Source organism: Lepidochelys olivacea (assembly GCF_965140295.1).
Source record: "Lepidochelys olivacea isolate rLepOli2 genome assembly, chromosome: 16".
NCBI lineage: Eukaryota > Metazoa > Chordata > Testudines > Cheloniidae > Lepidochelys > Lepidochelys olivacea.
This window is the reverse complement of record NC_140426.1, coordinates 26,338,211-26,364,688: the sequence shown is the minus strand read 5'-3', so window position 1 is coordinate 26,364,688 and position 26,478 is coordinate 26,338,211. Positions and strand designations below refer to the sequence as shown.

The 26,478-nt window shown below is 39.6% G+C and overlaps 1 protein-coding gene across 1 annotated transcript in view; it reads left to right on the top strand.

Moving 5' to 3' along the window:
- Positions 1 to 25,872, top strand: part of MAPKAP1 (MAPK associated protein 1) — a 161,844-nt gene extending 135,972 nt beyond the window's left edge. Inside the window, exons 9-12 of the mRNA XM_084649959.1 lie at positions 1,151 to 1,291; positions 7,757 to 7,894; positions 21,649 to 21,746; positions 25,267 to 25,872. Of these exons, the coding sequence (XP_084506085.1) occupies positions 1,151 to 1,291; positions 7,757 to 7,894; positions 21,649 to 21,746; positions 25,267 to 25,392 (503 nt within the window). The 3' untranslated portion in view covers positions 25,393 to 25,872. The remainder of the gene's footprint in view (positions 1 to 1,150; positions 1,292 to 7,756; positions 7,895 to 21,648; positions 21,747 to 25,266) is intronic.
- The last annotated feature ends 606 nt before the right edge of the window (positions 25,873 to 26,478 follow it).

Here is a 26,478-nt window from a genome sequence, read left to right as displayed (position 1 = left end):
TTTCTAAAGCTAATACCTACAGTAGTAATAAGAATACTAATCAGTAGTGTATGCTTTTTATCTTAGAGCTGAGTATAAGAAACAAGATACCACTCACGTTGTTAAGAATAATAAAGTTTTAGTAGGTGAGGGGGGAAATATAAAGATGTTAATGCTACAGTTAAATCCCACTGTGGGAAAAATGTAGTAAAAAAGAGATAGTGATAGATACAGCCAAATGCTTGTTGTATCTATAAGTCACTGGTAAAGTACAATAACCGCAGACCTGGCCCGTTATTTTTCAATGAAACATATTTTTGTTGAAAAATGCTGATTTGCTTAAATCAAAAATTATTATGGGAAAGAGTCAATTTTGATAAATTCCTCAACTCTCACAAATTTGAGGGGGGGGAAATAAACTTGTCAGAATGTCCCATTTTGACATTTTTGAAAGAAATTAAGTGGTCAAAATCAAAATAAAACGTTTCAAAATTATCTAAACAATACATTTTAATTGACCCAAATTGAATTTCTTTTTGAAGATTTTCAAATTATGAGCAACGTTGACATTTTGTCCCAATTCAGGAGGGGGAAACCTTTCTGAAATCTTGAATGTATTCATAGGGTGGGAAAATAGTTTCTTACCCACTTCTAGATAAGAGCTACTTCAGCCATCGCCATTTAGCAGAGCTCCTACTGGCTTAGTCATAGACACTCTCTTTTGGCAAAACTGTTCTTGGAACTGCAGCTGACTCGTGCAGTCTCTGTAGTTACTGCACACAGGGCATTCACAACATGCCTCCAACCAGTCGCTGTGGGATATCTGCGAGTTAGCAAAGTCTGTTCTAGGGCGTGGCCACATCTCTCTAGAATCCATCATCAGGATTTTCCACAGATTTTATGTGGCACCCTGATGTTTTTTTAATATATTAAGCTTGTAGTGAATGAAGAATTTTGCTTTCGATCTGACACTAAGGATTTCCTTCTAACCTCTGATGTGTGGGCACTGATATTGTGTATTTCCTTTAAAAAAAATAAAAATAAAAAACCAGCAGGCATGACTGCCTATGACTGACCAAACAATACATTTGTAATTGCAAAAGAGACAATATTATTTGTATTCCAGTTTAATTATATGTGCCACATTTTAATCCTTTTATTTTTTTGGCAGGTTCAAGAGGAGAAGAGATCTCAGAGGAAGATCCTCATATCGATATAGCTACAGTTCAAGATATGCTTAGTAGCCACCATTACAAGTCCTTCAAAGTCAGCATGATCCATAGGCTTCGGTTCACAACTGATGTTCAGTTAGGTAAATCAGTTTATACTGTAAGGCCAAGGAAAGTAGAGCAGTTCAAAACTTCAGCCACCTGAAATAGTTATCTGCCCACACAGGTGCATTAAAAATGCCCAATCACCACATTGTCTAGTTGACCATACGATATAGTGTTTAATATTGCTACTAATTGTTTACAGTCAAAAAGATCAAGTTAACATCATAAACCCACATACACTGTGTAAAATGGAATTAAATTAAAGGGGTTTTGATTGTTCTTCCCCACTTGTCAATCTGTGCTTCAGAGAAGTACAGTAACAGGGCATCTTTTCTCTCAAAATAAATATGAACTATGTCTCGTTTCTTAGCCCATCGGTTGACACTACTTAAGTATTTGTATTACCTTCAATCAGCTAGCACAAATTCCCTGTCCAAGAAGGCCGTTATTTAGCGACTCTTTTCTCTGTGCTTTCCAAAGCAAAGGTTTTTGCTGACTAAACATGCAGATTAATTTTCTTTTCTTAAAATCAGTCCATGCTAAATTAGGGAAGTTTTTTATTAAACCAGTAGATTTTAACGGTGTTCGTGGAATGGTAAAGTGGAACAGAATGTAGCTAGTGTTCTGTACGGGGTTTAACATTAGCCTTTCTAGCTTTCTCAATGTTCTGCAAAACCTGAAGGCTAAAAGATGACAGGATTTTAATAAAAAAGCTATTTACTAATTTTGAACAATAATAGGGCTTTTATAGTCTCTGGTTCAAATTGTGGAAATTTGATTAATGATGCATGAATAAGTGAACTATAATACTCTTGCAAATACTTTATATTAAAAATGATTCAGTACTAAAATATTTAATGCTGAAATGCTTACAAAATATTTTCTGTATTATTTAGTAGCATAGTTATAAGTTTGAAAATTTCTCCATTATTTACTACCATTAGTCTCCTTATTACTCCAATTCTGAACACGTAAAAAAAAATCATATTCTCCTGCAAATATGTACATTGGATGCTTTTTCAGTTTATTTTGAACTGTCTTGTTAGGGAAGGATTTATATGCTGGTGTTGAAGTAGGACAGTGTTAGGCATGTTTTCTGCTCTTGAGCAAACTATCTGGGTGTGATAGTTTGCTTCCAGTGAAGTTTGACTCACTGTGTCTGGAAGCTGTCAGAAATGAGAGCTTGAAAAGGTCATGACAGATCACTGAAGATAAATGGTTAAGGGAGAACAGCTGTTACAGGAAACAAATGGCCAAACTTGTTTCGTAGTGAAGGGACTGACTCCATCCACCAGTGTATGGACCATAAACTTTCCTTACTCACCTTCTGTAGCACCCTGTGCATGTGTCTATTTTTGATGGCTGCACAAATTGCATTATGTTTGTATATTCTAATTACGTACAAAACAAAAAAAACAAAAACCCAGTGAGGTGTTCAAGGTATGAATAAATGGAAAATATCAAAAACTCCCAAGTAAGGTCATAAAAACTATATGTATGTGGGATTTCTCCTACTGGAGCCTTTTCTGTTGTTCATGTATCAGTGCTTTTAAAAGTAAACAGTAACGGTCAATGCTGTTTAGCACTAATGGGAGTTAAATGTGTTAATTCTCTTGCTGTGTGGTGGTAGAATGGGCGCCATTGAATGTGAAATGTCAGAGCCAATACATATAGTAGTTTGTATTTATGGATTTTAGGGCATTCAGTGCCAAATAGCTTATGGCTGGTCAGCTACAATGAGTTTTCTTTGTAGCATTTTTATTTATCAGTCATATTACATATTAGCAGTAGTTAAGTGACAGTTTTCCTGGAAAAACCTGTTTCCTGAGGGTACTGTGAACCTGAAGTCATTAGATGACTTCGTTTATCGATTGTATTGATTACTCTCCGTGTACTGCAGGAATATACATGCTGGTCAGGAAACACTGGACTGTACAGTGGCCACACATAAAAACATCCTTCAAGATTGAGTAGGCGTACCGATTCCATCAGTACTCCCATTTTAAGTACAGGAGATCTCTCTCAAACTGGTAGAACCTTTCTAAGGGGAAGGATATTTTTATGTGCAACAGGGCCCCAACAGTAATGAAAAAAATCTTAGCACAATTTTACATTTGTTCTGTTAAATTTGCTAAAGATAGCAAATGTCCCTTTTGTTGGCTGGTTGATTCGTTTTAGATAATAGTGTAAGTGTCCCTGAAGGTTTTTCTCCCAGATGGTGGGAGACCATGGCCTCGCCCAGTTATGTTCACTGGGTGACTTAGACACCAGCCCCAGTTACTTATTTCTTACAAGGGGGATCCTACCCTTCGGGGTTTCCTTAAGACTCTTCTGATGGGGGATCAAAAGGAAAATTAAATGTCCAGCGCACTCAAAAATAGTTTTTTTTCCCATAACCAGCTCAAAGGGAAAAAGGACAACAGTGCCATCTTACTTCGGGGCTGTCTGTGTAGCAGTCTTCAAGGAGTCTTTCTGGCTGGGCTGTTGAATGAGGTTTGCTCTGTCAGGCCTACCCTAGGGGATCACTGCACTCCAAGTAGGAGTGGGGCGGAGATGTCCTGGGTGGGAGTCTCTTCTGTGGCTTCAGGAGTCACTTCAGCACTTTACTGATCGGGGTGATCTCTTCCTCCAGCTGCCTGCAGTTTCCTCCCTTTTAAAGGCTGCCTCCCTACCATATCTGATTGACAGGGTCAGAGGGGCAGGGCTAGCCACGCACACAAGGCCTATCTGGCACCTTCCTTGGCAGTGTGGGGTCTATACACCCTGTCACAATAGGTTCTATGCGTTCGTATATAATGTAATAGATGCTCTGCTACAAAGAGTTTATGAAATTTGGCTATGGAGTAATGCCCCTGTCTAAAATTGTATAGCTTTATATTTGTAATAATGTGCTTGTCAATAAGTCCATTTTTAAAATTTTTTTTTTAACTATAACTGCCTGTACAAAGCCACCAATAAGGAAATAAACATTTTAAAGGAGCTGTTTTGATTATGTAAAGCAGGGTTACTAATGGTGATACTATAAGCCAGTGGGTCTCAACTAGGGGTCTGGGTCCCTTGGGGGGCCACCAAGCAGGGCCAGCATTAGACTCGCGGTAGCTCAGGGCAGAAAGTCGAACCCCCACTGCATGGGGCTGAAGCCCAGGGCCCTGAGCCCTGCCACCCGGGACAGAAGCCAAAGCCTGAGCAATGTAGCTTTGTGGGGGGGCCCCCTGTGGCTTGGGGCTATGAGCATTTGCCCTGCTTACTACCCCTAGTGCCGGCCCTGGCTTTTACCTACAGAAAAACAGCTGCTGTGGCACAGGGGGGCCGTGGAGTTTTTATAGCATGTTGTGGGGGGGCCTCAGAAAGAAAAAGGTTGAGAGCCCCTGCTATAAGCTACATTCTGTAAGTATCTGTGTATCCTGTCCTTGGGTTTTCTGAGAAACGCTGCACCTTATAAGGCTGGTGAGAGAATCCAGTTCTGGATGTATCCAGAGAGCTGAGAGGAATGGCCGGGAGTGTATACACCTGCGTGTAATTCTTATTGATGCTAAAAGGAGTTATATAAATATAGAGGGAAGCAATGACCACTCTGTGGCTGACTTTTTATTAGAGCTGAAGGCTTTAGTCACAGCGGTCACAGGGTCTGGGGTTTTATGATTAACTTGCGTTACATTATAATGCACATGTACCGTATTGTCAACATTTCTACTCCGTTTCCAGCATGCGGTAAGGAAAAGATGTATTTATTTGTGCACTATGTTATCAAAATTAAAGGAGGCATATTGATTTGAAAAATTATTGCTGGCAAAGTATGTTATTAAAATGGCCCATTCCAAACCCTAGCAAAGAAAACAGCAAGAACAAAACAGTAGTTCTGGGTTGTTGTATCTGTACCATTTGTTTTGATAAAATAGCTGCATTAAAAAAAATTGGAAAGGAATAATACATTTCACTTGATTGTGAATGTGACTAATTCAGACAGTAAAGCAGAAACTGCATAAGCTTTATGAACTAGCTAATACTCTACGGATTTTGGGTTCAAATACATGCATACTGGAGCACAATAACACAAAAAAGATAGCACTGACAAAGAATGTGCTCCTGTGGATGTGTGCAGGCTAAAGCAAATGATGCCGAGATACAGAAATAATAGATGAAGTATACAGCAACAATTTGCAGATAAAAATAATAGAAGTTAAAGTGTATTTTACATGATAAAGGAAAGATGAAAGAGGAGGAAAGTCTGTTACATCTGAGATGGTTACAAAATCCATGCGTTGTGAAGTAGCCTCTGTTGAAAAGATTGATGCAATGGGGAGTGACCTTGGCTTGGAGCAGGAGCTGGTGATGTATGTATGAGCATCTCTCTGCTAAATGGACCCAGATTTGTAGCACTAATATACATGGAAGCCCAGAACCAAACTCACTATGGCAATAAATCAACAGCCACTTTGGGTGTCATTTCTGGTTTATATTCCACTATTGTTCTATCACTTTAATTCATGTCACAATCATCTGTTCATCTGGAACAGTTTTATATAATTTTCCAGTGGAGTTACCTGACAAATCCTATCAAATTAACAAGGTACATTAACAATATTGACTGACTGTGTGGATTCTGGAGTTGCAGGACCAGAGAATGAAATTTTTAAAAGCTGTTTCCAGTGGCAATGATATTTTGTTTGCTTTAGGAAGGGAAGAAGAAAAGGGTTATTTCTACATAAAGGATTTGTACATTTATTTTGTATAACTTTTCTTGACTTTTTTGAGCATAAAAATAAAAACTTTCATCAACAACTTCAAATATAATTTTCGTTGAGAGGAAGAAAATGTTCAGATTTTGGACAATTATTGATTACATTGAAATAAAAAATAAAACTGGATTATAAAATGTTTCTAGAGTGAAATCTTCTAAAAAAGTAGATCTCCTGATGTAGTTTCAGTCTGCTCAAATTATCTAGGTCTAACACTTCTAGCATCAATTAAATTCTTGGCACTGTCTAATTGAAATATGGTATCTGTGATGTGAGGGATGTGTAAGGACAAATTGATGCATTTGCTGAATCAAAAAGTAAGAATTGTTTGGCATTCTGTAAACCATATTGTAATGACCAGGGTTAAAATGAAGGTTATTTTACATTGTGTGCAAAGGACCGTAGCAACATGCATGCTCTGTGCATCTGCCTTTTGCTATCTGTGCATTTTGGTTTTATAATTGAAACAGATTTGTAAGTATCAATTGGGGTTTCATTTTTGAGAAGGGAGAGGTAGAGGTTTTAGATAGTTTTAACCTAGTATCATCTTTTTCTTTTATCTCCGGTTTAAATAAGTTTTCCTTACACTCTAGCCAAACCTGGGATAGCATTTCCAAAGTAAGTGACCCAAAGGCCTTAGAAGGGAAATGTTTATCTCTGCTAGTTTCCCAGAGAAGCAGCAGCAACATGTTATAATTTTAAATACTTTTTATACGCTTGCTCCATTTTCCCTATTTCATTGTGACCTTGACCTATAACTCATGACCTAAAAATGTAATTACTTTTAAGGCTCCACACAGGCCTCCCTAGCAAAGGCATACTGAGATGCTTGTTCAGTCATGTCAACAGAGACTTGTAATTGTAAACTAACCAATGAGCTCCTGTACTCTTCAGTGCAGCGTGACAAGGCTGTTGCTTTGTAATACTGTGATAAAGACTGCCATAAATTACAGTGTGTATTCCAGGGTAGATTCCAGCGCAGTGTTAACTCTCCTTACTCCTTTGGTGTCTCGGATCAAAGGAAAGGGCTGTCTTTCACAAGTTCAGAAATAAAATTTGAAGTGATAATATAGTTAACATTTTCTGCAGTCACTCTCAGGATTTGTCTATTATAGGATTCTCTGTTCCATGTGTGTATCTAGGTTCACCTAGACACATAGTAGTGTAGTAAGCGGTCATCTGGGGAAGCCTATGCCCAAAAACAGGCACATTCTGTGCCAGGAGCTACAGAATCCATTACTTGCTTTCCAAGCTGCCTTATTAGGGTTGGCTCTAAATTGCTAGGAGAAGTGTAAAAATGTACACAATCTCCAGGACTGGACACCCTCCTTTGGAAGAATCTGTTTGGATAGCAAACAAGGTATTGATGCAATACTACCAATAGATGTTGTCTTTTGAGATAGTAAATATATATAATAGTGGTGATTAAAAAAAACACTGACACAGGAGGTCTCTGTTTCTATGAATCTTGTAATCCCTTTAGCAGCCGCTCTCAGGACAGCTGTGCTTTCATATTTGTGAAATGTGTTTCCTGACACTACTTTTTTTGCTATAGTGCTTCTTTTTAGCAAGCTGGGAGGGCAACATACAGGTTATGTATACAGTTTGATAATTACTTTGCTTTTGGCTTCAAACACTCCTGCTCTTTTGAAAAGCCCAAAAGGACAATATACTTTGATACGATTTATAACGTGTGTGAAATGGTTGATATGAAATCACTTACACAATCCACTGTTGTGGCTTTTTATTCCCTCTGATTCTCAGGTATCTCTGGAGACAAGGTAGAGATAGACCCTGTTACTAATCAGAAGGCCAGCACTAAGTTTTGGATTAAGCAGAAACCCATTTCGATCGATTCTGAACTCCTCTGCGCCTGTGACCTTGCGGAAGAAAAAAGCCCAAGTGAGTAGTGCTTTTTATTTATGTTCTCTGCTCTCTCCCTCTCTCTCGCTGTATGTGCTAGGTGCCAAGAGAATATATTGCCACCATGTCCTTTTCTTTCCATAGGTGTGTTTTATTCATTATATGAAATTTCTTTATATCGGACTTGGTTGTATTATAGTAGAGGGTGTTATGTACAGATATCATTTTAACGAGGGCATTTCAGTGCTACTTACTGTAGACTGAAGGTCTGACCCCATTTAAGTATTTCTTGTCTTGGCATCAGTATCCACCAATAGTGTTCCATCAGGAAATTGCTATTTCCTGTGATCCAAGGTTTAACCCCTTGGCTGTGATACATTTCCCAACGTTATTGCACTTGAACTTGAACTTTTATTGTAGCAGCCCTGTGGGTAGCAGCTTGAATGAATTTAAAGAACACATGTTCTTGGAGGTAGATTTTCATCTCAAATGTACACAGCACATCCCAAAATAGCTGCAGTCCTGGGGTCAGTACAGTTGAGATCATGACCTGACTCAGAGAATTCAGTTTCAGCAAAACAGTGGCCATATTTAAGAACTAGGGCAGTAAGTGGTTTCTTTGGTAATCAGAAAGCATGCAGTAGGAAACCAGGTGTTTCACCAGACAGCAAAGTGAGGTCTGGGTTGAGCAAAACACAGGTTACGAGTTTAAGGCCTGAATGTTTTGGTTGATTGCTTTGGTTGAATGCTGCATGGTGGTATTTATACTATCGATGATTTAAAGAACTAACAGGACAACAAGCTGTTTGTGCACAAGCGAAATATAGATAGTTGTTCATAGTGACCCCAAATCATGATGCAAAACGACAAAAGTTGTTGTATGTATTATAGATGTTATGACATATGTGCTTTGTTTGATGGTAGTAAAAGACCCTTAGCGTAGCAGTGAGAGAGAAAATGTAACGTGCACTTACTAGGGTAATGAGTTTGTCACATTACTTTGGAGGGATGAGAGTTTGGGTGCACAGATTTCATAAAGATTATGCTATTATCCTTGGAATCGCCGCTTCATTCGTCTCCCCTGTTTCTGTATCTCTGGTCAAGCCAATCTCTTTCTCCCCCATCCCTCCAGCAAGTTTTCACTGTACTCAGTGTGAGTGTGATCCTGAGGTACAGCTTCCTTAGTGGCCAGGCAGTCTGAAAATCCCTAGCCTTATCTTCAGAGTACTCCAGAGCAGAGCTTTAGCAGCAAGATTGGCCGGTCAGCAACAGGTGTGACAAAATGTGCAATTCTTGCCAAAATCCTTGAGGGCTTGACTTGCAGCCAGGTGTCAACCCAGCTTCATAAATACACTTATAGGTCTGCACCCACAATTTCAGTGGCAAAAAACTGAGGTTTCAAAATTGTGCACATTCCCAAACACAGGCTGTCTAAAAATCCAGTCCTGAAAGTCTAGGTTTTGGTCAGAGAAGTCATGGCCTGGGTACCACACTAGCCTAGCAGGTGTCATTATGCCCCTGAACTCATTTAGTATCCAAAAGATCTCCACTTGGTCTACAAGTGAAATAATGGGGAGAGTCTATTGGACTGTCAGCGCTGCAGAGGTAGCACATGCTGCTGCTGGAAGGGACGCTTGTGCCCAACTACAACAAACTGCAACTCCCTCCAGAGAAGTAAGGAGCCAACAAGAAGATGGCTTGGAGTGGCGGGCATTGGTAGGAAAGGCTGCGGATGGGAGATAGCAAAGACACCTTTGCAGTATTGGAGATTTTGATTCTCTCTTTCACATGATAATCCCTACAGTTTCCATATTAAAATAGATTTTATCTACTTTTAAAGGGTGAAAATAATTCTTTCTTCTTCCTGAAATCTGCACCTCTACCAGGTCCAGTCAAGATGTCCCAGAATGCATTATTTTAGAGCAATACAAGACAGTTGTGGTGTGACAGCCCAGGATGATACATTCTGGGGCACTCTTCGTGGCAGATCAGTATCTACTGAATTTTGAAAGACCAAAAGTTATTTTAGCAGAGTAAAGGAATGAAACTCACTATATTTCCTAAGTTTTGTCTGTGATTTTTATCAGCAGAGTGATATATGTTTGCAGCTGAGTTTACATCAAAAATTATTCTTGGGGCTTCCTAGAATGAATTATTACAATGAAAGAGAGGCTGAGAAAAGATAAGGTTTTTGAGTTCTGCAATATATTTTGTTTCCATGTTTTTATCTCTTGTAACACAAGCGTGCTCCATCTAGTCTTTCAGAAGCACACTGCAACATATTGCAGTGGTTGTACAGTGCCTTACAGTTATATTGTGTGAAAACATATTGGATGTTTTATTAAACTGACTGCTCTCTGTAGACATTAGCAGTTGGATTATAATGAAGTTGTTCACTGCACTGCTAGACTTACCTGTCATATCTCTGAACAGAAAGAGAGGTTTCTCAAAAACTTCCAACTATGGCCAGTTTTTCTTGTTAATGTGGAGTGCTACTGTCAGAGTAGTTTGGTCATTGTGATCAGTGTGACTGAAGATGTATGCAAAAATTTCCCAAAAGTGTGCAGATGTGTGCAGAGGTGGTTAGGGACTATTTAGAAAAGCTGGACGTGCACAAGTCCATGGGGCCGGACAAGTTGCATCCGAGAGTGCTGAAGGAATTGGCGGCTGTGATTGCAGAGCCATTGGCCATTATCTTTGAAAACTCGTGGCGAACCGGGGAAGTCCCGGATGACTGGAAAAAGGCTAATGTAGTGCCAATCTTTAAAAAAGGGAAGAAGGAGGATCCTGGGAACTACAGGCCAGTCAGCCTCACCTCAGTCCCTGGAAAAATCATGGAGCAGGTCCTCAAAGAATCAATCCTGAAGCACTTGCATGAGAGGAAAGTGATCAGGAACAGCCAGCATGGATTCACCAAGGGAAGGTCATGCCTGACTAATCTAATCGCCTTTTATGATGAGATTACTGGTTCTGTGGATGAAGGGAAAGCAGTGGATGTATTGTTTCTTGACTTTAGCAAAGCTTTTGACACGGTCTCCCACTGTATTCTTGTCAGCAAGTTAAGGAAGTATGGGCTGGATGAATGCACTATAAGGTGGATAGAAAGCTGGCTAGATTGTCGGGCTCAACGGGTAGTGATCAATGGCTCCATGTCTAGTTGGCAGCCGGTATCAAGTGGAGTGCCCCAAGGGTCGGTCCTGGGGCTGGTTTTGTTCAATATCTTCATAAATGATCTGGAGGATGGTGTGGATTGCACTCTCAGCAAATTTGCGGATGATACTAAACTGGGAGGAGTGGTAGATACGCTGGAGGGGAGGGATAGGATACAGAAGGACCTAGACAAATTGGAGGATTGGGCCAAAAGAAATCTGATGAGGTTCAATATGGATAAGTGCAGGGTCCTGCACTTAGGACGGAAGAACCCAATGCACAGCTACAGACTAGGGACCGAATGGCTAGGCAGCAGTTCTGCGGAAAAGGACCTAGGGGTGACAGTGGACGAGAAGCTGGATATGAGTCAGCAGTGTGCCCTTGTTGCCAAGAAGGCCAATGGCATTTTGGGATGTATAAGTAGGGGCATAGCGAGCAGATCGAGGGACGTGATCGTTCCCCTCTATTCGACATTGGTGAGGCCTCATCTGGAGTACTGTGTCCAGTTTTGGGCCCCACACTTCAAGAAGGATGTGGATAAATTGGAGAGAGTCCAGCGAAGGGCAACAAAAATGATTAGGGGACTGGAACACATGAGTTATGAGGAGAGGCTGAGGGAGCTGGGATTGTTTAGCCTGCAGAAGAGAAGAATGAGGGGGATTTGATAGCTGCTTTCAACTACCTGAAAGGGGGTTCCAAAGAGGATGGCTCTAGACTGTTCTCAATGGTAGCAGATGACAGAACGAGGAGTAATGGTCTCAAGTTGCAGTGGGGGAGGTTTAGATTGGATATTAGGAAAAACTTTTTCACTAAGAGGGTGGTGAAACACTGGAATGCGTTACCTAGGGAGGTGGTAGAATCTCCTTCCTTAGAGGTTTTTAAGGTCAGGCTTGACAAAGCCCTGGCTGGGATGATTTAACTGGGAATTGGTCCTGCTTCGAGCAGGGGGTTGGACTAGATGACCTTCTGGGGTCCCTTCCAACTCTGATATTCTATGATTCTATGAGATAACTAACATGGCTACTGTTACTGTGTCTTGCAGAGTATGGAGACCCTAGAGTTTGCAGAAGTAATTCTTTGAAAAGATGTCTAAATAGCAATGGGGTATAAAGGGGGGGGGGGGGAGAAAAGCTTCCTTTCCTTTCAACTCAAATGTGTCTCTCTCTCAAATAAAGGAGGACTTGTGGCACCTTAGAGACTAGCAAATTTATTTGAGCATAAGCTTTCATGAGCTACAGCTCACTTCATCGGATGCAGTGAGCTGTAGCTCACGAAAGCTTATGCTCAAATAAATTTGTTAGTTTCTAAGGTGCCACAAGTCCTCCTTTTCTTTTTGCGAATACAGACTAACATGGCTGCTACTCTGAAACCTGTCAAATGTCTCACTATTTCCTCATGTTAAGTATCCTCACACCTTCTTGTCAACTGTCTAAATGGGCCATCTTGATTATCACTACAAAAGTTTTTTTTCTCCTGCTGATAATAGCTCATCTTAATTAATTAGCCTCTTACAGTTTGTATGGCAACTTCCACCTTCTCTGTATGTATATATATATCTTCTTACTATGTTTCCATTCTATGCATCTGATGAAGTGAGCTGTAGCCCACAATAGCTTATGCTCTAATAAATTTGTTAGTCTCTAAGGTGCCACAAGTTCTCCTGTTCTTTTTGCGGATACAGACTAACACGGCTGCTACTCTGAAAACTGTAAGGTTAGTTCATGCAGTGAAGATTTATAGCCATACCCCTGTGAGTGGTAAAGGACATGGAACTTTGCAACTTTAGAGATCAGGTTTTTGAATATTTACAGATGAATTTTGAGAGTTGGGGTAAGGAGTTGAAACTTTATCACAAGTTCACAAAACTTTGGGCTGCATCTAACTAAAGTCAATGTGCAAATGCATTGTTTTGCATTTTTGTTTTGCATAATTGTTTTGAAATAGCTTCAATATCTAGTTTGCTGTTTGTGCTGGGTATGTCTGAGAATTTTTGTGTGCCCTTGTACTAGGCCAGGGTTAGTGTCTTATTTCTGAATTAAGTCAGGCCTCTTGAATTCAAACAGGGAGAGGAGGCAATGGCCTTACTAGTTAAACCCAGTACCATTAGAATCTGCAAACACTGTATAAAGTGCTTGTTTAAATCAAGTTCAGTCTGATTATCACAAAAGATTCTGCAGGTTTTGAATCTTGAAAGGAAGCATCTTATCATTAAGAAATAAGATTTAAACCTTAATAAAGTAGCTGTCATTTTTATAGCTGAAAAGAGCTCTGTATCTCAATTAAGTGTACATAATATAAAGTCTTAAGGAAGCAACATAATAGGTTTAATTCAATTATATCTCCTTGCAATAGTGTAATTTAAAGGAAATCTGATTATGTTATTGTCTTACATCATTTGAACACAGGTAAAACTTCAGTGCCACAGACCCTTGCCTATTTTTAAAAAGTGCACTACAGACAATGTGTGGGTTGTGATCGATGCATGCAGTTGCTGTCCCTGGTAAGGTTTAGGGTTACCAGGTTACCACAACATCTACAGAAAGAAAACATTGATCAAGCACCGAAGCTTTGAGGGGATTAGTAGTTCCAAGAAAGGCCTTTTGGTAGAATTGAGGATAAATTAGTCCGGTAAAATTGTGGTCTCCAAATTGAATGAATCTTTTTTCCATTCCTAAGTACTTGCCAAGATCTGCAGAAATCTGTTTTATTTGCTAATTAAATTCAAACTACTGAATAATGATTCTTTATCATCCTATTGTTTATTAAACTAAAAGGATCGCTGTTGTTAGATCAAGTAGCCTTAATACTCAGGTAGGTTAAACACAAGCATTCTGTTCTGTAGGTCACAAATATATCGGTAATTTCAAGTTGTAATTTAATTGCCTGCTTTGCGCCCTGCAGTTTAAGATTTTCTTTAAATTCCTATTCCATTGTTGCACTGGGGCTTAACAGAATGTTAACCCGGTAATAGACATACGGCCTCCCCATTCTATGTCTTGCTATCGAGCGGTTCTGCATGACTAGTTAAAGAAGATGGCAAGAAGATTAATGAAAGCAGCCTGATACAGAAGGGGGTAGGTACCTTTGCAAGACTTCTAGCGAGAAGATATTAGAGCTGAACCAGAGCTTGGCTTTTTCTTTATCCTGTGACCTTTGAACCTGCCTTACTGTGGATAGCTGCCAACAGAGCCGACATTTTGATTGATGTTGCTACACGAGTCAGTCTTTCCCATTGAATTCCACATCTGCACGAAAATAGCTTTTCCAGCAGAATTCATACTGGCTGTAAGTGATAGCCAAATTGATGGCTGAAATGCTTTTATATAGTTTTCATTTAAAGCTAAATGTATTTGATGTTTTAATTAGGTATCATGTTCCTCCAGATTATACACATTGCATAATATTAAATTAATGATTTTATTGTTGGATTATGAAAGAACTGTATTAGAAGACCAACTAAAAACCTTAATACAAAGCATATAGAATGTTTTGTTTAAACAAGTGTAACAGCACATAGAGTTCTAAACAGTTTCTCACTTTTGTTTAAATGGAATGGAATGTTTGAATGATTTCTTTTAGCCAATGCATTCTTGCCATGAACATCCTGTGCTCAGATCTGCACCCAGCACCTTGTCAGCAAGTTTATCTAATATCTAGCACGTTGGGCCCTGGATCCCTTCAGTGGAGCGAGAGTAATTACTGGAGCTGTTTTGTGAATGATGTTACTGTGAATACAATATTGCTTATTTGCCGGTTACCAGAGCTATGGTCCTTTCAGAGATAACACGGCACCCACAATACATGGTGCAAGGTAATAGCTTCTTGATCAGATGAGCCAGAGGTAGGCTCAGCTGACGGGAAGTTTGCAAAAAATAAGTCTTGAGAAGACTATAACTGTAAGAAATAACAATTGTAATTCAACCTGGACAAAATTGTTTGCACCCATAAAATAGCTAGGTAGAGATCTAAATGGGTGCAAGTGCAGGTGTGAATAAGTGCACATGTGATTTTGTAGTTGTATCTGCAGGACACTGTGGGCTCAAATCATTGGAGGCTAGATGGGGACCTGGATAAAAATCAGAGCTATCCTAACGTACTGACCAACTGCGCTCCATATGTGGCATACTATAGGTCAGAGGCTGATGCTGCTTTTATTGTACCACTGGAAATGCCAGAAGGTCACCCCATGTAGGGTTGGCATTAACTGTGTAAAGCTTGATCCACCAGATCCATCCACCAGGTTGGTTGCAAGGCAAATAATAGGATTTTGTCCATGCCTACGAATTAATGACTGTCATGGACAGCTATTTACTATAGCAAAGAATGGAGACTCAGTTTGCAGTGAGCAGTTTGTGATGTGTGATCTATTTCTGGTTATAGTTCCGTAGTTATAATATTGTAACTGTGGATTGTTAATTTAAGGATAACTCTTTATTAATAAATTCATCCCTGTGATTTATTAGTGTACGGTAAGATAAAGTCCTGCCTGAGTACAAAACAGAGCTTAGCTTTAACTCATTAAATACATCCGTTATTGAATAGCCTTCTCATAAAAGTACTCTGGAGCCCAATCAGGACGTGCATTGCCTCATCCTTTTAACAAATATGTTTCGTAGCCCTATTAAAAGGGGTCTTCATCTATCCTGTCAAAGCTAGTCTGCTGGGGTTTTTTAGTTTAATTACACTATCCAATTAAAACTCCTTGCTGCATTTTGATTCGCTTCTCCTTGGGCTTGAGTGGATATGACATTTACAAGGCTCGCCTTTCAAGCAGACAATAGCGTGATTGATGAGGTGCAGACGCAATGAAGGAGGCGATTGCCATGTGGAAGCACTGCTTAGTGCATTTTGATTTATTTATCATCTCTTTCCAAAACAAGGTTGCTGGGGAAGAGGTTTTGGGCAATCCTGGGTTCCACCTCACTTTTCATAGTTCATGCAAAAACCTTTATTAGATTTCTGCCTTTGATGTAATTTCTGAAAGGATAAAAACTGAAAAAATTCCCCATGTGTAAATAGCTAACACAATGTGACTTTAAAATGGTCACATGCAGCATATGTTTAATTGAAACTCTGCTTTCACTGATCCTGGAAAGGTGGCTTCCACTATAATAATGTTTCCTTAAACAGACTGTAATGGAATGTAAAGGGCCTGAGTTATGGAGAAAGTGTTCTCAGAATACGCAAGTCCCCAAAAGAACTGAATAAACCAGAAAAAGTACAGCTGCCTGTTTAAACTTTGTATTAGTGGGCATCATATTATACTCCATTGTCCTCACTTATGTAACTCCTTGTCAAGAGGTGTACTTTACAGCAGGCATGTTGGGTGACCTACTGGCCCACTGCAGTGAACGGTGGAGGTTTTGCCATTGACTCCAGTGGGGCCAAGATTTCACGCTGTTGTAGTCATTGCTTCTGAAATATGACTCTCCTTCTAACAGATGCACCTTTCCAGGGTGGGTGACTACATCCAGTTAAATAAACTGAAGAGCTGTCCAGATTATTATTATAATACTATAGTATTGGCATGTAGAGGCCCTGTCAGGGATGAAGGCACCGTTGTGCTAGGCATTATACATGGATATAACAGAAACACAGTTTGTGCTCCAAAGATATTAGCTTAAATATGAAGATTGCTGGGGAAGATAGGTCATATCATTATTACATTTGAAGTGTTTTAAATACTGTCTCTCTCTGCTTTAATTCCAGGCATGTTTACTTTTTTATATTTAACACTTTATGGTCCCTTCTAAGTTTGTTTTGAGAAAAAGAGAATGCAGGGTTTGGTCCAGTTATATTAGTAACTTTTGAAATAATGAAAAACTTTGATAATGTCAAATTAGGTCATAAATATTTTTTCTTTGACTATTTCATTTCACTAATAACTTTTAATTGTTGATTCCTGCCTTCTGTCCCTGTAATGACAAATTTCAGAGTAGCAGCCATGTTAGTCTGTATTCGCAAAAAGAAAAGGACGACTTGTGGCACCTTAGAGACTAACAAATATATTTGAGCATAAGCTTTCGTGAGCTACAGCTCACTTCATCGGATGCATCATCAAGCACTCATCAAGGTATAATGAAAATTTATCATAATTTCTTAGGTTTGTTTCTGTTTCCTCGAATTCATGAATATTATGTTATTTTTCACCTAACTGGTGGAGAATTTATGCGGCTCAGATAGTGCATAATTTTAAAAAGAGTAAAATTGGCAGTTGTTGGTAACATCTGAGCTCTGGGGAAAAAAACATTTCTGCTCAGAGTAGAACTGGTGAAAAATTGTTCCTCAGAAAAGGGCTTAATGTCTTTTTCTGTCAAAGTGAAAAGCTTATTTCTCTTATGTGAATGGAAGCAAGATGTATTTTACAAAGCTTTTATGTGTTTTTCCAAGCACAAATTGTATTTTCAAGAAATTCTAGGAAAAATTTCCCAACTACTGTAAAAACTGAAATTCTTCAGAATTTCATGGCACTGCACAGTCATTCCAGGAAGTGAAATTTGACAGCATGTCTCAGCTCTAGAATGTGAACAGGATCATAATAGAATGTTCTTTAAAGAGAACATATGTAAATAGCCATTTATATGAGTCTAGTATATTTTCCTCATCAAACGTGAGGGGGTACAGTGAAAATGTGGTGGTAACACAGCTGACTCCTGTTGGGCCAAACCAAGCTCTGAACATCTCTCCGTTCTGAGGGGTTTGGATGTCCAGACGTGAACGCTATGGCTCTTTAGGGTTTAACATTTCATTCATTTCTCTGGGATCTCAGGAGAAGGGAAGGGACGGGAAATGCTAGAGACAAGGGGCTGGAGTAGAACATATTCATTTCATTGAAGGGCAGCCAAGGCTTATTTAAAAGAATTGACTGTAACCAAGCTGTTCATAGGAGGCCCATGCTATCTGAATTCTACAGGGTACGTAGAGCTCATCTGTCTTCAGATGTTCTTTATATAGAAATGTAAAAATACTGAAATTTGTATTGATCTCTGAATTACTCAGCGTGACATTAGGAGGGGTTTAGTACATATTTAAGTACTCTTGGAAATGGAAATCAATCCATCCCTCACAATTCATAAATTCCATCTGGCCAGAATAGTAACAAAACAAAGTGCCAGTTGATTGTTTCAATGAACTAATATTTCACATAGTGAACAGTATAATGTGGACATGGAAGCACATAAGCATCATACTGTAATGTGACTTTCTAAAGGAATGTTTTGGGGGGCTATTGTTCTCTAAATCACCTATCAGAGAATATAAACCCATGGCATTACCTATATTGCTGATTATACAAATACTTTCCACAAACTAGCCATTGGGTGTTTATACTAAAATTTGGAGATAACTAGAGTTGCCATTTTATTAACCATATATAGTCCCAAATTTCTGGGGTTTCTTTTAGGGGCATGGGTCCATTTTGTTTCACTTCTTTCTGAAATTACCGATGTCTCAATTGGCGAACGCTTTCTGAAGCAGGAAATCGGGCTGCAGCCCTAACTGATGGAGCATGAACGAAATGTGCTGCACCTGCAAATGCTCCAGCCGGCTGCTCTCGGGGAACAGGCCTCATGGAACAAGCTGTCGTATGGTTAGGTTGCTATCTGCACTTTGTAGTTCTGGTTTGTGTTCTGTGCAGCCCATCATATTTTGTGCTGGGCTTTCTTATTAATTTTCTCTATTTCAGGAGAAGCTCAGTTCGTTTTATGGTGTTTTCAAGAGACCTTCACACCACAACATAAACTCTTTGTTCTCAGGGTAACCAATTACTTGTTTCCATCTTAGCTAACATGCCTCTTTTTAAAATATTACTTAGTGCTGCTAGTAGAAACAAGGTGGTGGTGGTCATAAAAGCTAGATCTCTCCTCCTTGTGCTCCTCCAGGAGGTCTTGGGGGCAGCCAGACGTCTCTGTGGTGATGGATTGAACTCTGCCTCCTGTTACACAGCACAATAAAAGTGTTATTGACATGTATTGCTCTGTAATTGTCGTTGAAAAGGCTGACTCTTTAAAATCCAAAAGTAAGTGCTTGAAATAAAGTTCTGTGTTCCGCTTCTGTCAGCTGTATAAATATTGCAGCTGAAAAAAAGGAATAAATCACGGGTTTAAACAAGAGGTGAGGGTGCTGGGGAAGGTTTCCCTGTGACGCTGGCCTGTTTTCCATATTTCAAGCAAGCCTATTGTCTCACTAATTTTTTTATTAATATTCTGCTGTATAGTGTTGTTGCTTATCATCTACTCTTGTTAATATACCGTAGGACTGCAGGGATTGAGAAAAACACATTCCTAGTGATTTTTTTAATTCTTTATATAATATGTAGTTTGTGCCTCTGCAATACAGAGTTGAAGTAGCAATTTAATGCTGCTCCTTCTCACTGAAGAGATGGGTGCGTGAGCAAGAAGAGATGTTGTGTTTGCAACTTGCATCTGAACCCATTGTGCATATTCACATGTGTTTTGAGAGGAAAACAGGAGGAAAAGCCCTTACATGGGTGGAAGGAGTTCAGGTCATTTGAGCTGGAGACAGGGTAAAGCTCACCCCCACTCCCGTCCCATCGTTCCGAATGCAGGCTGCTCTGCAGGGAGTTCCATACTCTTGATCCACTGGCGACACCATTGCTCCATCCTCAGCCTCCTGAATTTCCCCCAGGAGGGCCTCCTGCGGCCGTCCCCTGCTCTCTGCACAGCAGAACTGCCCCACTTGCCCTGTGTTCAGACCCATCTGTGACTATGGGACCGTGGAGGATTTAGCTTTTAAGCAGTCTGTACCCTGGGACTGTGTGATGGGCCAAGTGAGCAGGGGAAGAATTAATACAAGTTTTGATACATTGCAACTACTTATTGTTATTAGTAATATTTGGTGCCTGGAGATCCCAACCAAGATAGGAGCCCCACTAGAGTACAAGACAGTCCCCTGGTCACACAGCAGGTCAGTGGCAGATCTGGCAATAGAGCCCATGTCCTCTGATTGCCAGTCCATCACCCTATCCACTGACCGAGCTTCCTCTCCCACTACAAAATGGGGTTGAGCAATCATTTGTGTTTGTATTTGAGAACTGTTCAAAGGTGCTTTGAACACCCCAGAATAGCCTGTCTACATGATCACAGCCCATTACCTGGGAGAATATCCTATTGGGATAGGAGAGAAGCAAACCTAGAATGAAACATTCCAGGTGGGCTCGTGAAGTGACAGTTCCAGGGAGGACCAGTTTTGGTATGTGCATTCTCAGGAACTGTGAAGAAGACTAGCCCATTACCAGCAGTGAATAGAGCCCTTTGGATTCTTGGCCTGTAGCTTCTGCCATATTTTCAAATTCCAGTGTGTAACATCACCTTGTACCATAAAAAGCCATCAACATTGATAATTTACAAAGTTCTATCCTGTCTCCATGAATAGTGTGTGTGTAGCTGCACTCGGAGAATGTTAAAAGATGCTGAATTCAGTCCTTAGCAGTAGCCAGCCATGAATGAATTAACATACCAATTAGCCTGTAGCTGAGACTTCCAGCGTGTCTAATACCACCAAAGCTTCATTTGTCAAATGATTTAAAGTTTTTTTAATTATTAGCCAATTTTTCAATAGAGAATTTATATTCCTGATTAGTGCGTCATAATGGTGCTTAATTAACATGCCATGATAAAATACTGAGGTCTCAAATTTGTTGGCCAGGGTTTCCTAGCATATATCAGTTGATTTTTGAAGATCTGAAGAATTAGATAACGTAAATAAGATTGCAAATAAGGCTTCCTCCGGGAAAGAGGTGAATTTACAGTAATGTGGCTGTTACTTTATGGATTAGTAACTTTGACCTTTGAACTGAATAAATTAAATGAAAACTGATGAAAAAGCTTACATACAAAATGCATTGAGTTTTAATTTTGAAACCATTCATGTTCATACGGTAAAGGACATTTTGCCCTCCTGTGAGTTCTGCCATTAGGACATCTGCCCTGTTCACATTAATTTAAAGGTCACCAGCTTCCATGCCATTCCACTAGGCCAGCCACAGAGATTTGCCTACCTGCCACCAAAATGTTGCCAATTTAATCTATAAAACTCTTTTCTTTGGCTGAGCAGGGGTTAGGCCTGTCAGTCAGATGGTACATTAGTAAGAAGTATGACTAAATTTTGATTTCAACTATCCTAGAATAAAGAGCTAGTGTTTCTAACTGGGAAGATCTGTTTTGCAATATCATTGCTACAGAATTTTTTTCTTTAAAATTACAGTACTTTTTTTTATTTTTACAGTGATAATTCTGGGGTTAATTGGCCTTTTATCTTAAATATAACACTTATCTTCTACATGTGATGATTATACAGTGGGTAGTTTCATAAAGTAGTTCTAATGTGGTAATTTAACTGAAATATAGTCTAGGGCTGAATGGGACCTAACTATCCATTTGATAGATTTTTGCATTTCCTACAGTGGGAAAATGAACTTTATTGAAAAGAGTTCAGCTGCTCCTGTAAGCCACCACTTGCCTTAAATTGAAATGACATGAGAAGCCTGTCAGCATTTCATTACTTCCTTCTGCTGTGCGGATGGTATGCTAAGATCACCATCTGTGGTTTTCTTCTGTCGAGCACACGAGCTTTGCTAAAACTTTAGCGAAGTATTGTGAACACTGTATTTTTTATCTTTCCAGGTCATGCAATATTTAAACTTACATATCTAAGCAATCATGACTACAAACACCTCTACTTTGAATCAGATGCTGCTACCATCAATGAAATTGTCCTGAAGGTGGGTATTAAAATTTAATATAATCCAGAATTCTAGGTGTTTTATCGTTCGTTAGACATGAAAACTGAAAATATTCAGAAGGTTCGCAGTGCATGTGGATAATGCAAAGCATAAGCCATGCTGAGGGGCTTTTATTTGGTTACCACTGAATTTTCTGGACTTTGTATATTGAATCCATTTTTCAGACAACCCGACAGCAGGCTAGGAGTGTATACAATATATTTTGCTATAAGCACTGATGTAGCTCATAGTCTGGAAGATGTCAATTCTCTGTGGAATTGGAACCTACCAAATTTTTACTTTGTTAGGTAGTTTACCTTTAGATTTGTGGTGTATATTTAAATATTTAAGATACAAATTAACCCTTAAGAAACCGGCCAGTCCAGATGCATGTACCCTGTGTTTTAAATCCTTCTGGAGTTTCTCTGTCATCTATGGATTTTACTAACCAGGACATACAGTATGACTGCTAAACTTTAACTATTTACTTCCCATATCCTCCTCAGAATCATTCGAAAATATATTAGTGCTGGTAGCAGTATAACCAGTCTTCAGTAATTCCCCACGAGAACTTTGTTTCCCATGTTAGCCAGTTTTAAATCTAAGCCATGCGGGATGTGGCCTTGTGCCCAATGACTAATATTAAAAAAAATACTACCAGGCCCTTGCAATAGTCCCTTCTTTTGGGGCAGATATTCCTGTCTGGCCAAGGTCTGCTCAATGCAAGTCCGGTGGGGGGAGGCAAAGATGGTTTTAAGTGACCTTATATTCCCCCACACTGGGGCCAGCCAGTGTGGGGGAATATAAGCTCTAAAGCCTGCCTGGCTGGCCAAGAGACAGTTATGGGTGCTGAGGGTCCTGGGGCATGGAGATATCCTGGTCAGACTCCTTTCCTCTCTGAATGCTGGGAGCTGTGGGAATAGGGGTAGAGTAGGAACTAGTACAGTGGCTTTAGGTCATGGGAGGATCCCCCTGTGCAGAGAGAATTCACAGGGCACTGCCTCCACCGGCTTTCTGGTGGCTCTGCACCCAGAACAGCACAAACCAGATGCAGCAGGACTGCAGCTCAGTCCCTATGATTGTTGCTAGGGCCACCGTTTGTGTTCTGAGGAAAAGTGCCCTCTGAGTGGATGGGTGAATGGGAGCCTAGTCCATGCATGAAGATTTAATTGGGGATGGGTCCTGCTTTTGAGCAGGGGGTTGGACTAGATATCCTCCTGAGGTCCCTTCCAACCCTGATATTCTATGATTCTATGATTACAGGATTTGTCAGTAAGCTCTCACTTCAAGCACATAAACAGAGTTGATTAGGACTAAAGAAGTGGGGTTTTTACCCACGAATGCTTATGCCCAAATAAATCTGTTAGTCTTTAAGGTGCCACCAAACTCCTCGTTGTTTTTGTGGATACAGACTAACACGGCTACCTCTCTGATACAAGAATCTACAAGCATTTTATGAACATGGAGTTTAGCTTCCCTGCCCTGCGGCGAGGTTGCTAAATAGTTTATTATTATCTCCATTTTATAGGTGAGGTGCCTGAGCCCACACAGCGAGCAGTTTGTCCAACAGAGAAAAACTTCGAGTTATACCTGCAATTAAATAACTGAGCAATAGGAATCAACTTCACAGCAGTAGTGGCTTAGTTTAATACAAAGCTGGAAGAGTGCTTGATGATGGCGCTCTCTGAACTGCCTGGTGTATACGTACATCAGATGAGGAAAGGGGGGAACTCTAGCATTACTGGAAACAGTGAAGTTATTTAATAGTTACTTTCAAATAGCTTCCTGCAGTTTCTCAGTGTAGTTAACAAAAGGAACTTCCTCTAAGTAGAGATGGGGAATATTTAAACAAAACTTCCACTGCACTTCAGGCTTTTCTTAATAGCCAGTGTTAATATTATTCAAAGATTTCATGAGGACTCTAGTAGAATTATAAACCTGGATTTGACATCAAAATAATTTTCATGGTCACAGATTGATTCCAGGTTTATGACTTCAACAGGGGATCAAGCAGAGAATTGTAATTCTGGCAGGACAAACTTCTCTCGTTGCTCATTTAACAAATGTTTTCCCAAATGCATGTCTCAATACAAAGAGAACAAATTTTTCCATCCTACTATTTTATGTTTTAATAATATTTTATCATAACGGTTTGCTTTTATAATGACTTGTTGTTATATGCTCAGGTTGATTTACTTTCCAAAACAAACCATCATAATACTGTTGGAAGATTAAACTTAATTTTCTGCAGTCTATTATTTTTGTAGCAATTTAAAATCTTAAGTGATAACTTTTATATGCTATTCCCTATGCTTAATAGTATTTTCTGTGTAAAGGTTATGGAAGTGCTAAAATAACTGACGTGATAAAGCATTACCCGAAAATATGGGTTTAACTATTTTTGCACTAAAATTTTGAACTTTTACATTGGAACTTTTATCACTACTTGTCTTAAATTAAACGATTCCACTCCAGAAGTCTTGATATATCCAGGAGTATTAATATATTATTGGAAGACTAAAAGGACAGACTTGATATGGGTAAAATGAAAATTCAGGATACAGCTCTTATTGAACACAATAATATATTACCTTTCTGTACCTATGTTGTAACTTATTTATATAGAGCATTTTTCTGTTTCATAAATAAGTTTTCAAGTTAAGCCTTTATTTCTTTCTCATTCTGCAAGCATTAGAAGATGCAGAGAAATCAGATGTTTCAAATTAGATTCTTTACATGATCAAGTGACAAAGACTGAGGCTTTATTGACCATGAAAACTCGCTATATTTTTATGCCTTAAGCTGTAATATGCAATGAAAGTGAAACACTCTACAGTGCATAAAATTGTGCAAGTTTTAAGCCACAGCGTATTAACCAGCTAATGGCAGACCAAAGGGCATTTTTATCTTTTGATTCTTGCATTAACCTTCCATTAAAATTATCTATGTGATTATCAGAAAGCACTGGAGATAATAAATTTAGTGAATAGTAGGCTTGTTAAATATCATTTAAAAATGCTTTCATCAAGTAATATGTGCCAAAATACATGGAAAGTGTGAGATTAGCTGAGTATGCAAACGTCATAAAGAGAGACTGTTTTGTATTAAAGCTGATAAAACCTTTTATTGAAGCCTAGTAATGTATTAGACCAGCGCTGTGAGTCTTCCTGGCTTATTGCAGGCATCTGGCCATTTGGCTAGCAAGTGGCAGAACAACAGGGATCAAGTTCTGTGAGCCTGTGCACTTTTATTGTATCTCCTGTAGTCCAGGGATGGTGGAAGACTACAAGCAGTAACATTACACAGCCATTCCTGTAAGGTGACAAGACCGGAGAGTCAGCAAGCCCAAAATTAGAAGAGTACTTTCTTGTTCTGTGCCGTTCCTACCTTGTTCTTTTCATTGGCTTCACTCTGGGGATGGGTTTAAGTGAATCGTTGTTCAGTGATGTGAAGGTTTGTGTGTTCTCAGGCCATTCCACCTGAATGTGACTGAAACTAAATTTTGTTGTGGGTTTTCCAGGTTAACTATATTCTAGAATCCCGAGCAAGTACAGCCAGAGCAGATTATTTTGCTCAGAAACAAAGAAAACTGAGCAGGAGAACAAGCTTTAGCTTCCAGAAGGAGAAGAAATCAGGACAGCAGTAATGTCTAGCCTAGAGCAAAAAACTGTCCGCACAATTCGAAGGAGAAGCTCCCAACAGCCTGAGACAGGTGGGAGCCAGAACTATAGAGATCTTGCTGCCAACAGCCAGGAGCAGCCAAGGAAGAGAATCAGTAATACACAGTTTCTCATGATGAACAGATGACCCCACTTTGGTTATGGGAAGTCTCCCTTACGACAAAAACAAAGAGCCATATCAGCTGGAAGGAGGGGACTGTGCCACTTACGAGCCCTTTGATTAGCAGCGAGGAGGACGTAGGCTGGCATCGTTTAAGAACTATATTATGCACAACCACAAGGAAAGATGTGGTTACAAATTATTTCACAGCCCGGCAAAGATAAATTCTAAACATCTGTTACACACACGCACACGCGCGCGCACAGGTACTGCTTGCGACATGATCAAATTTCTAAAAATGAAATGTATCCATTTTTATTGTTAATAAAGGTGTAACCTTTCTCCAGGTTTATCTCATGCACCGTTCTTTTGAGGGGTAGAGTTAAGCTGCAGCCTGTTTTGTCTCTTGTTTGCGTCCAGGGACAGGGGCGTAGTCACTGCACACAGTGGATTCTTGAGGAAATGTTGATACAGCCAAGTCTGGGTTTTTTTCAAGCACGTTTAGCAGCTGCATTTTTCTACTTTGAAGACACATCTTGTTGGAAGTTATTTACCTCCAGTAAACTTTGTGTTTTGAAAACCATGGCAGCTTTTCTGGAATGGAAGGCCAGGAATCTTTCTTCTTGGAGATGGGGTCTCCAGGAATTATGAGTTGCTGAATCAGCAGAGAAATTCCTGCTCATTGGGCTGGGTTTCTGGTTTGTCTCTCTGAGAGTTTTCACCTGAGGATTGAGAAATAACTTTGTTTTTTCTTTTGTATTAACATTAGTAAACGTTTTATAAATAGAAATGAAGACTTAGTTTGTACTGGGATTTGTAACTGTTCCAGTCTTCCCCATCTCTACAGAGTTGGGTGCCATATTTCTGAGGGTAGTGGGAATTGTAGCTGCCCTTTTGTTTTCATTTTGGTTCACCAGAAATGTCTTTTATGAATTTCTGTATGTTAAAGACA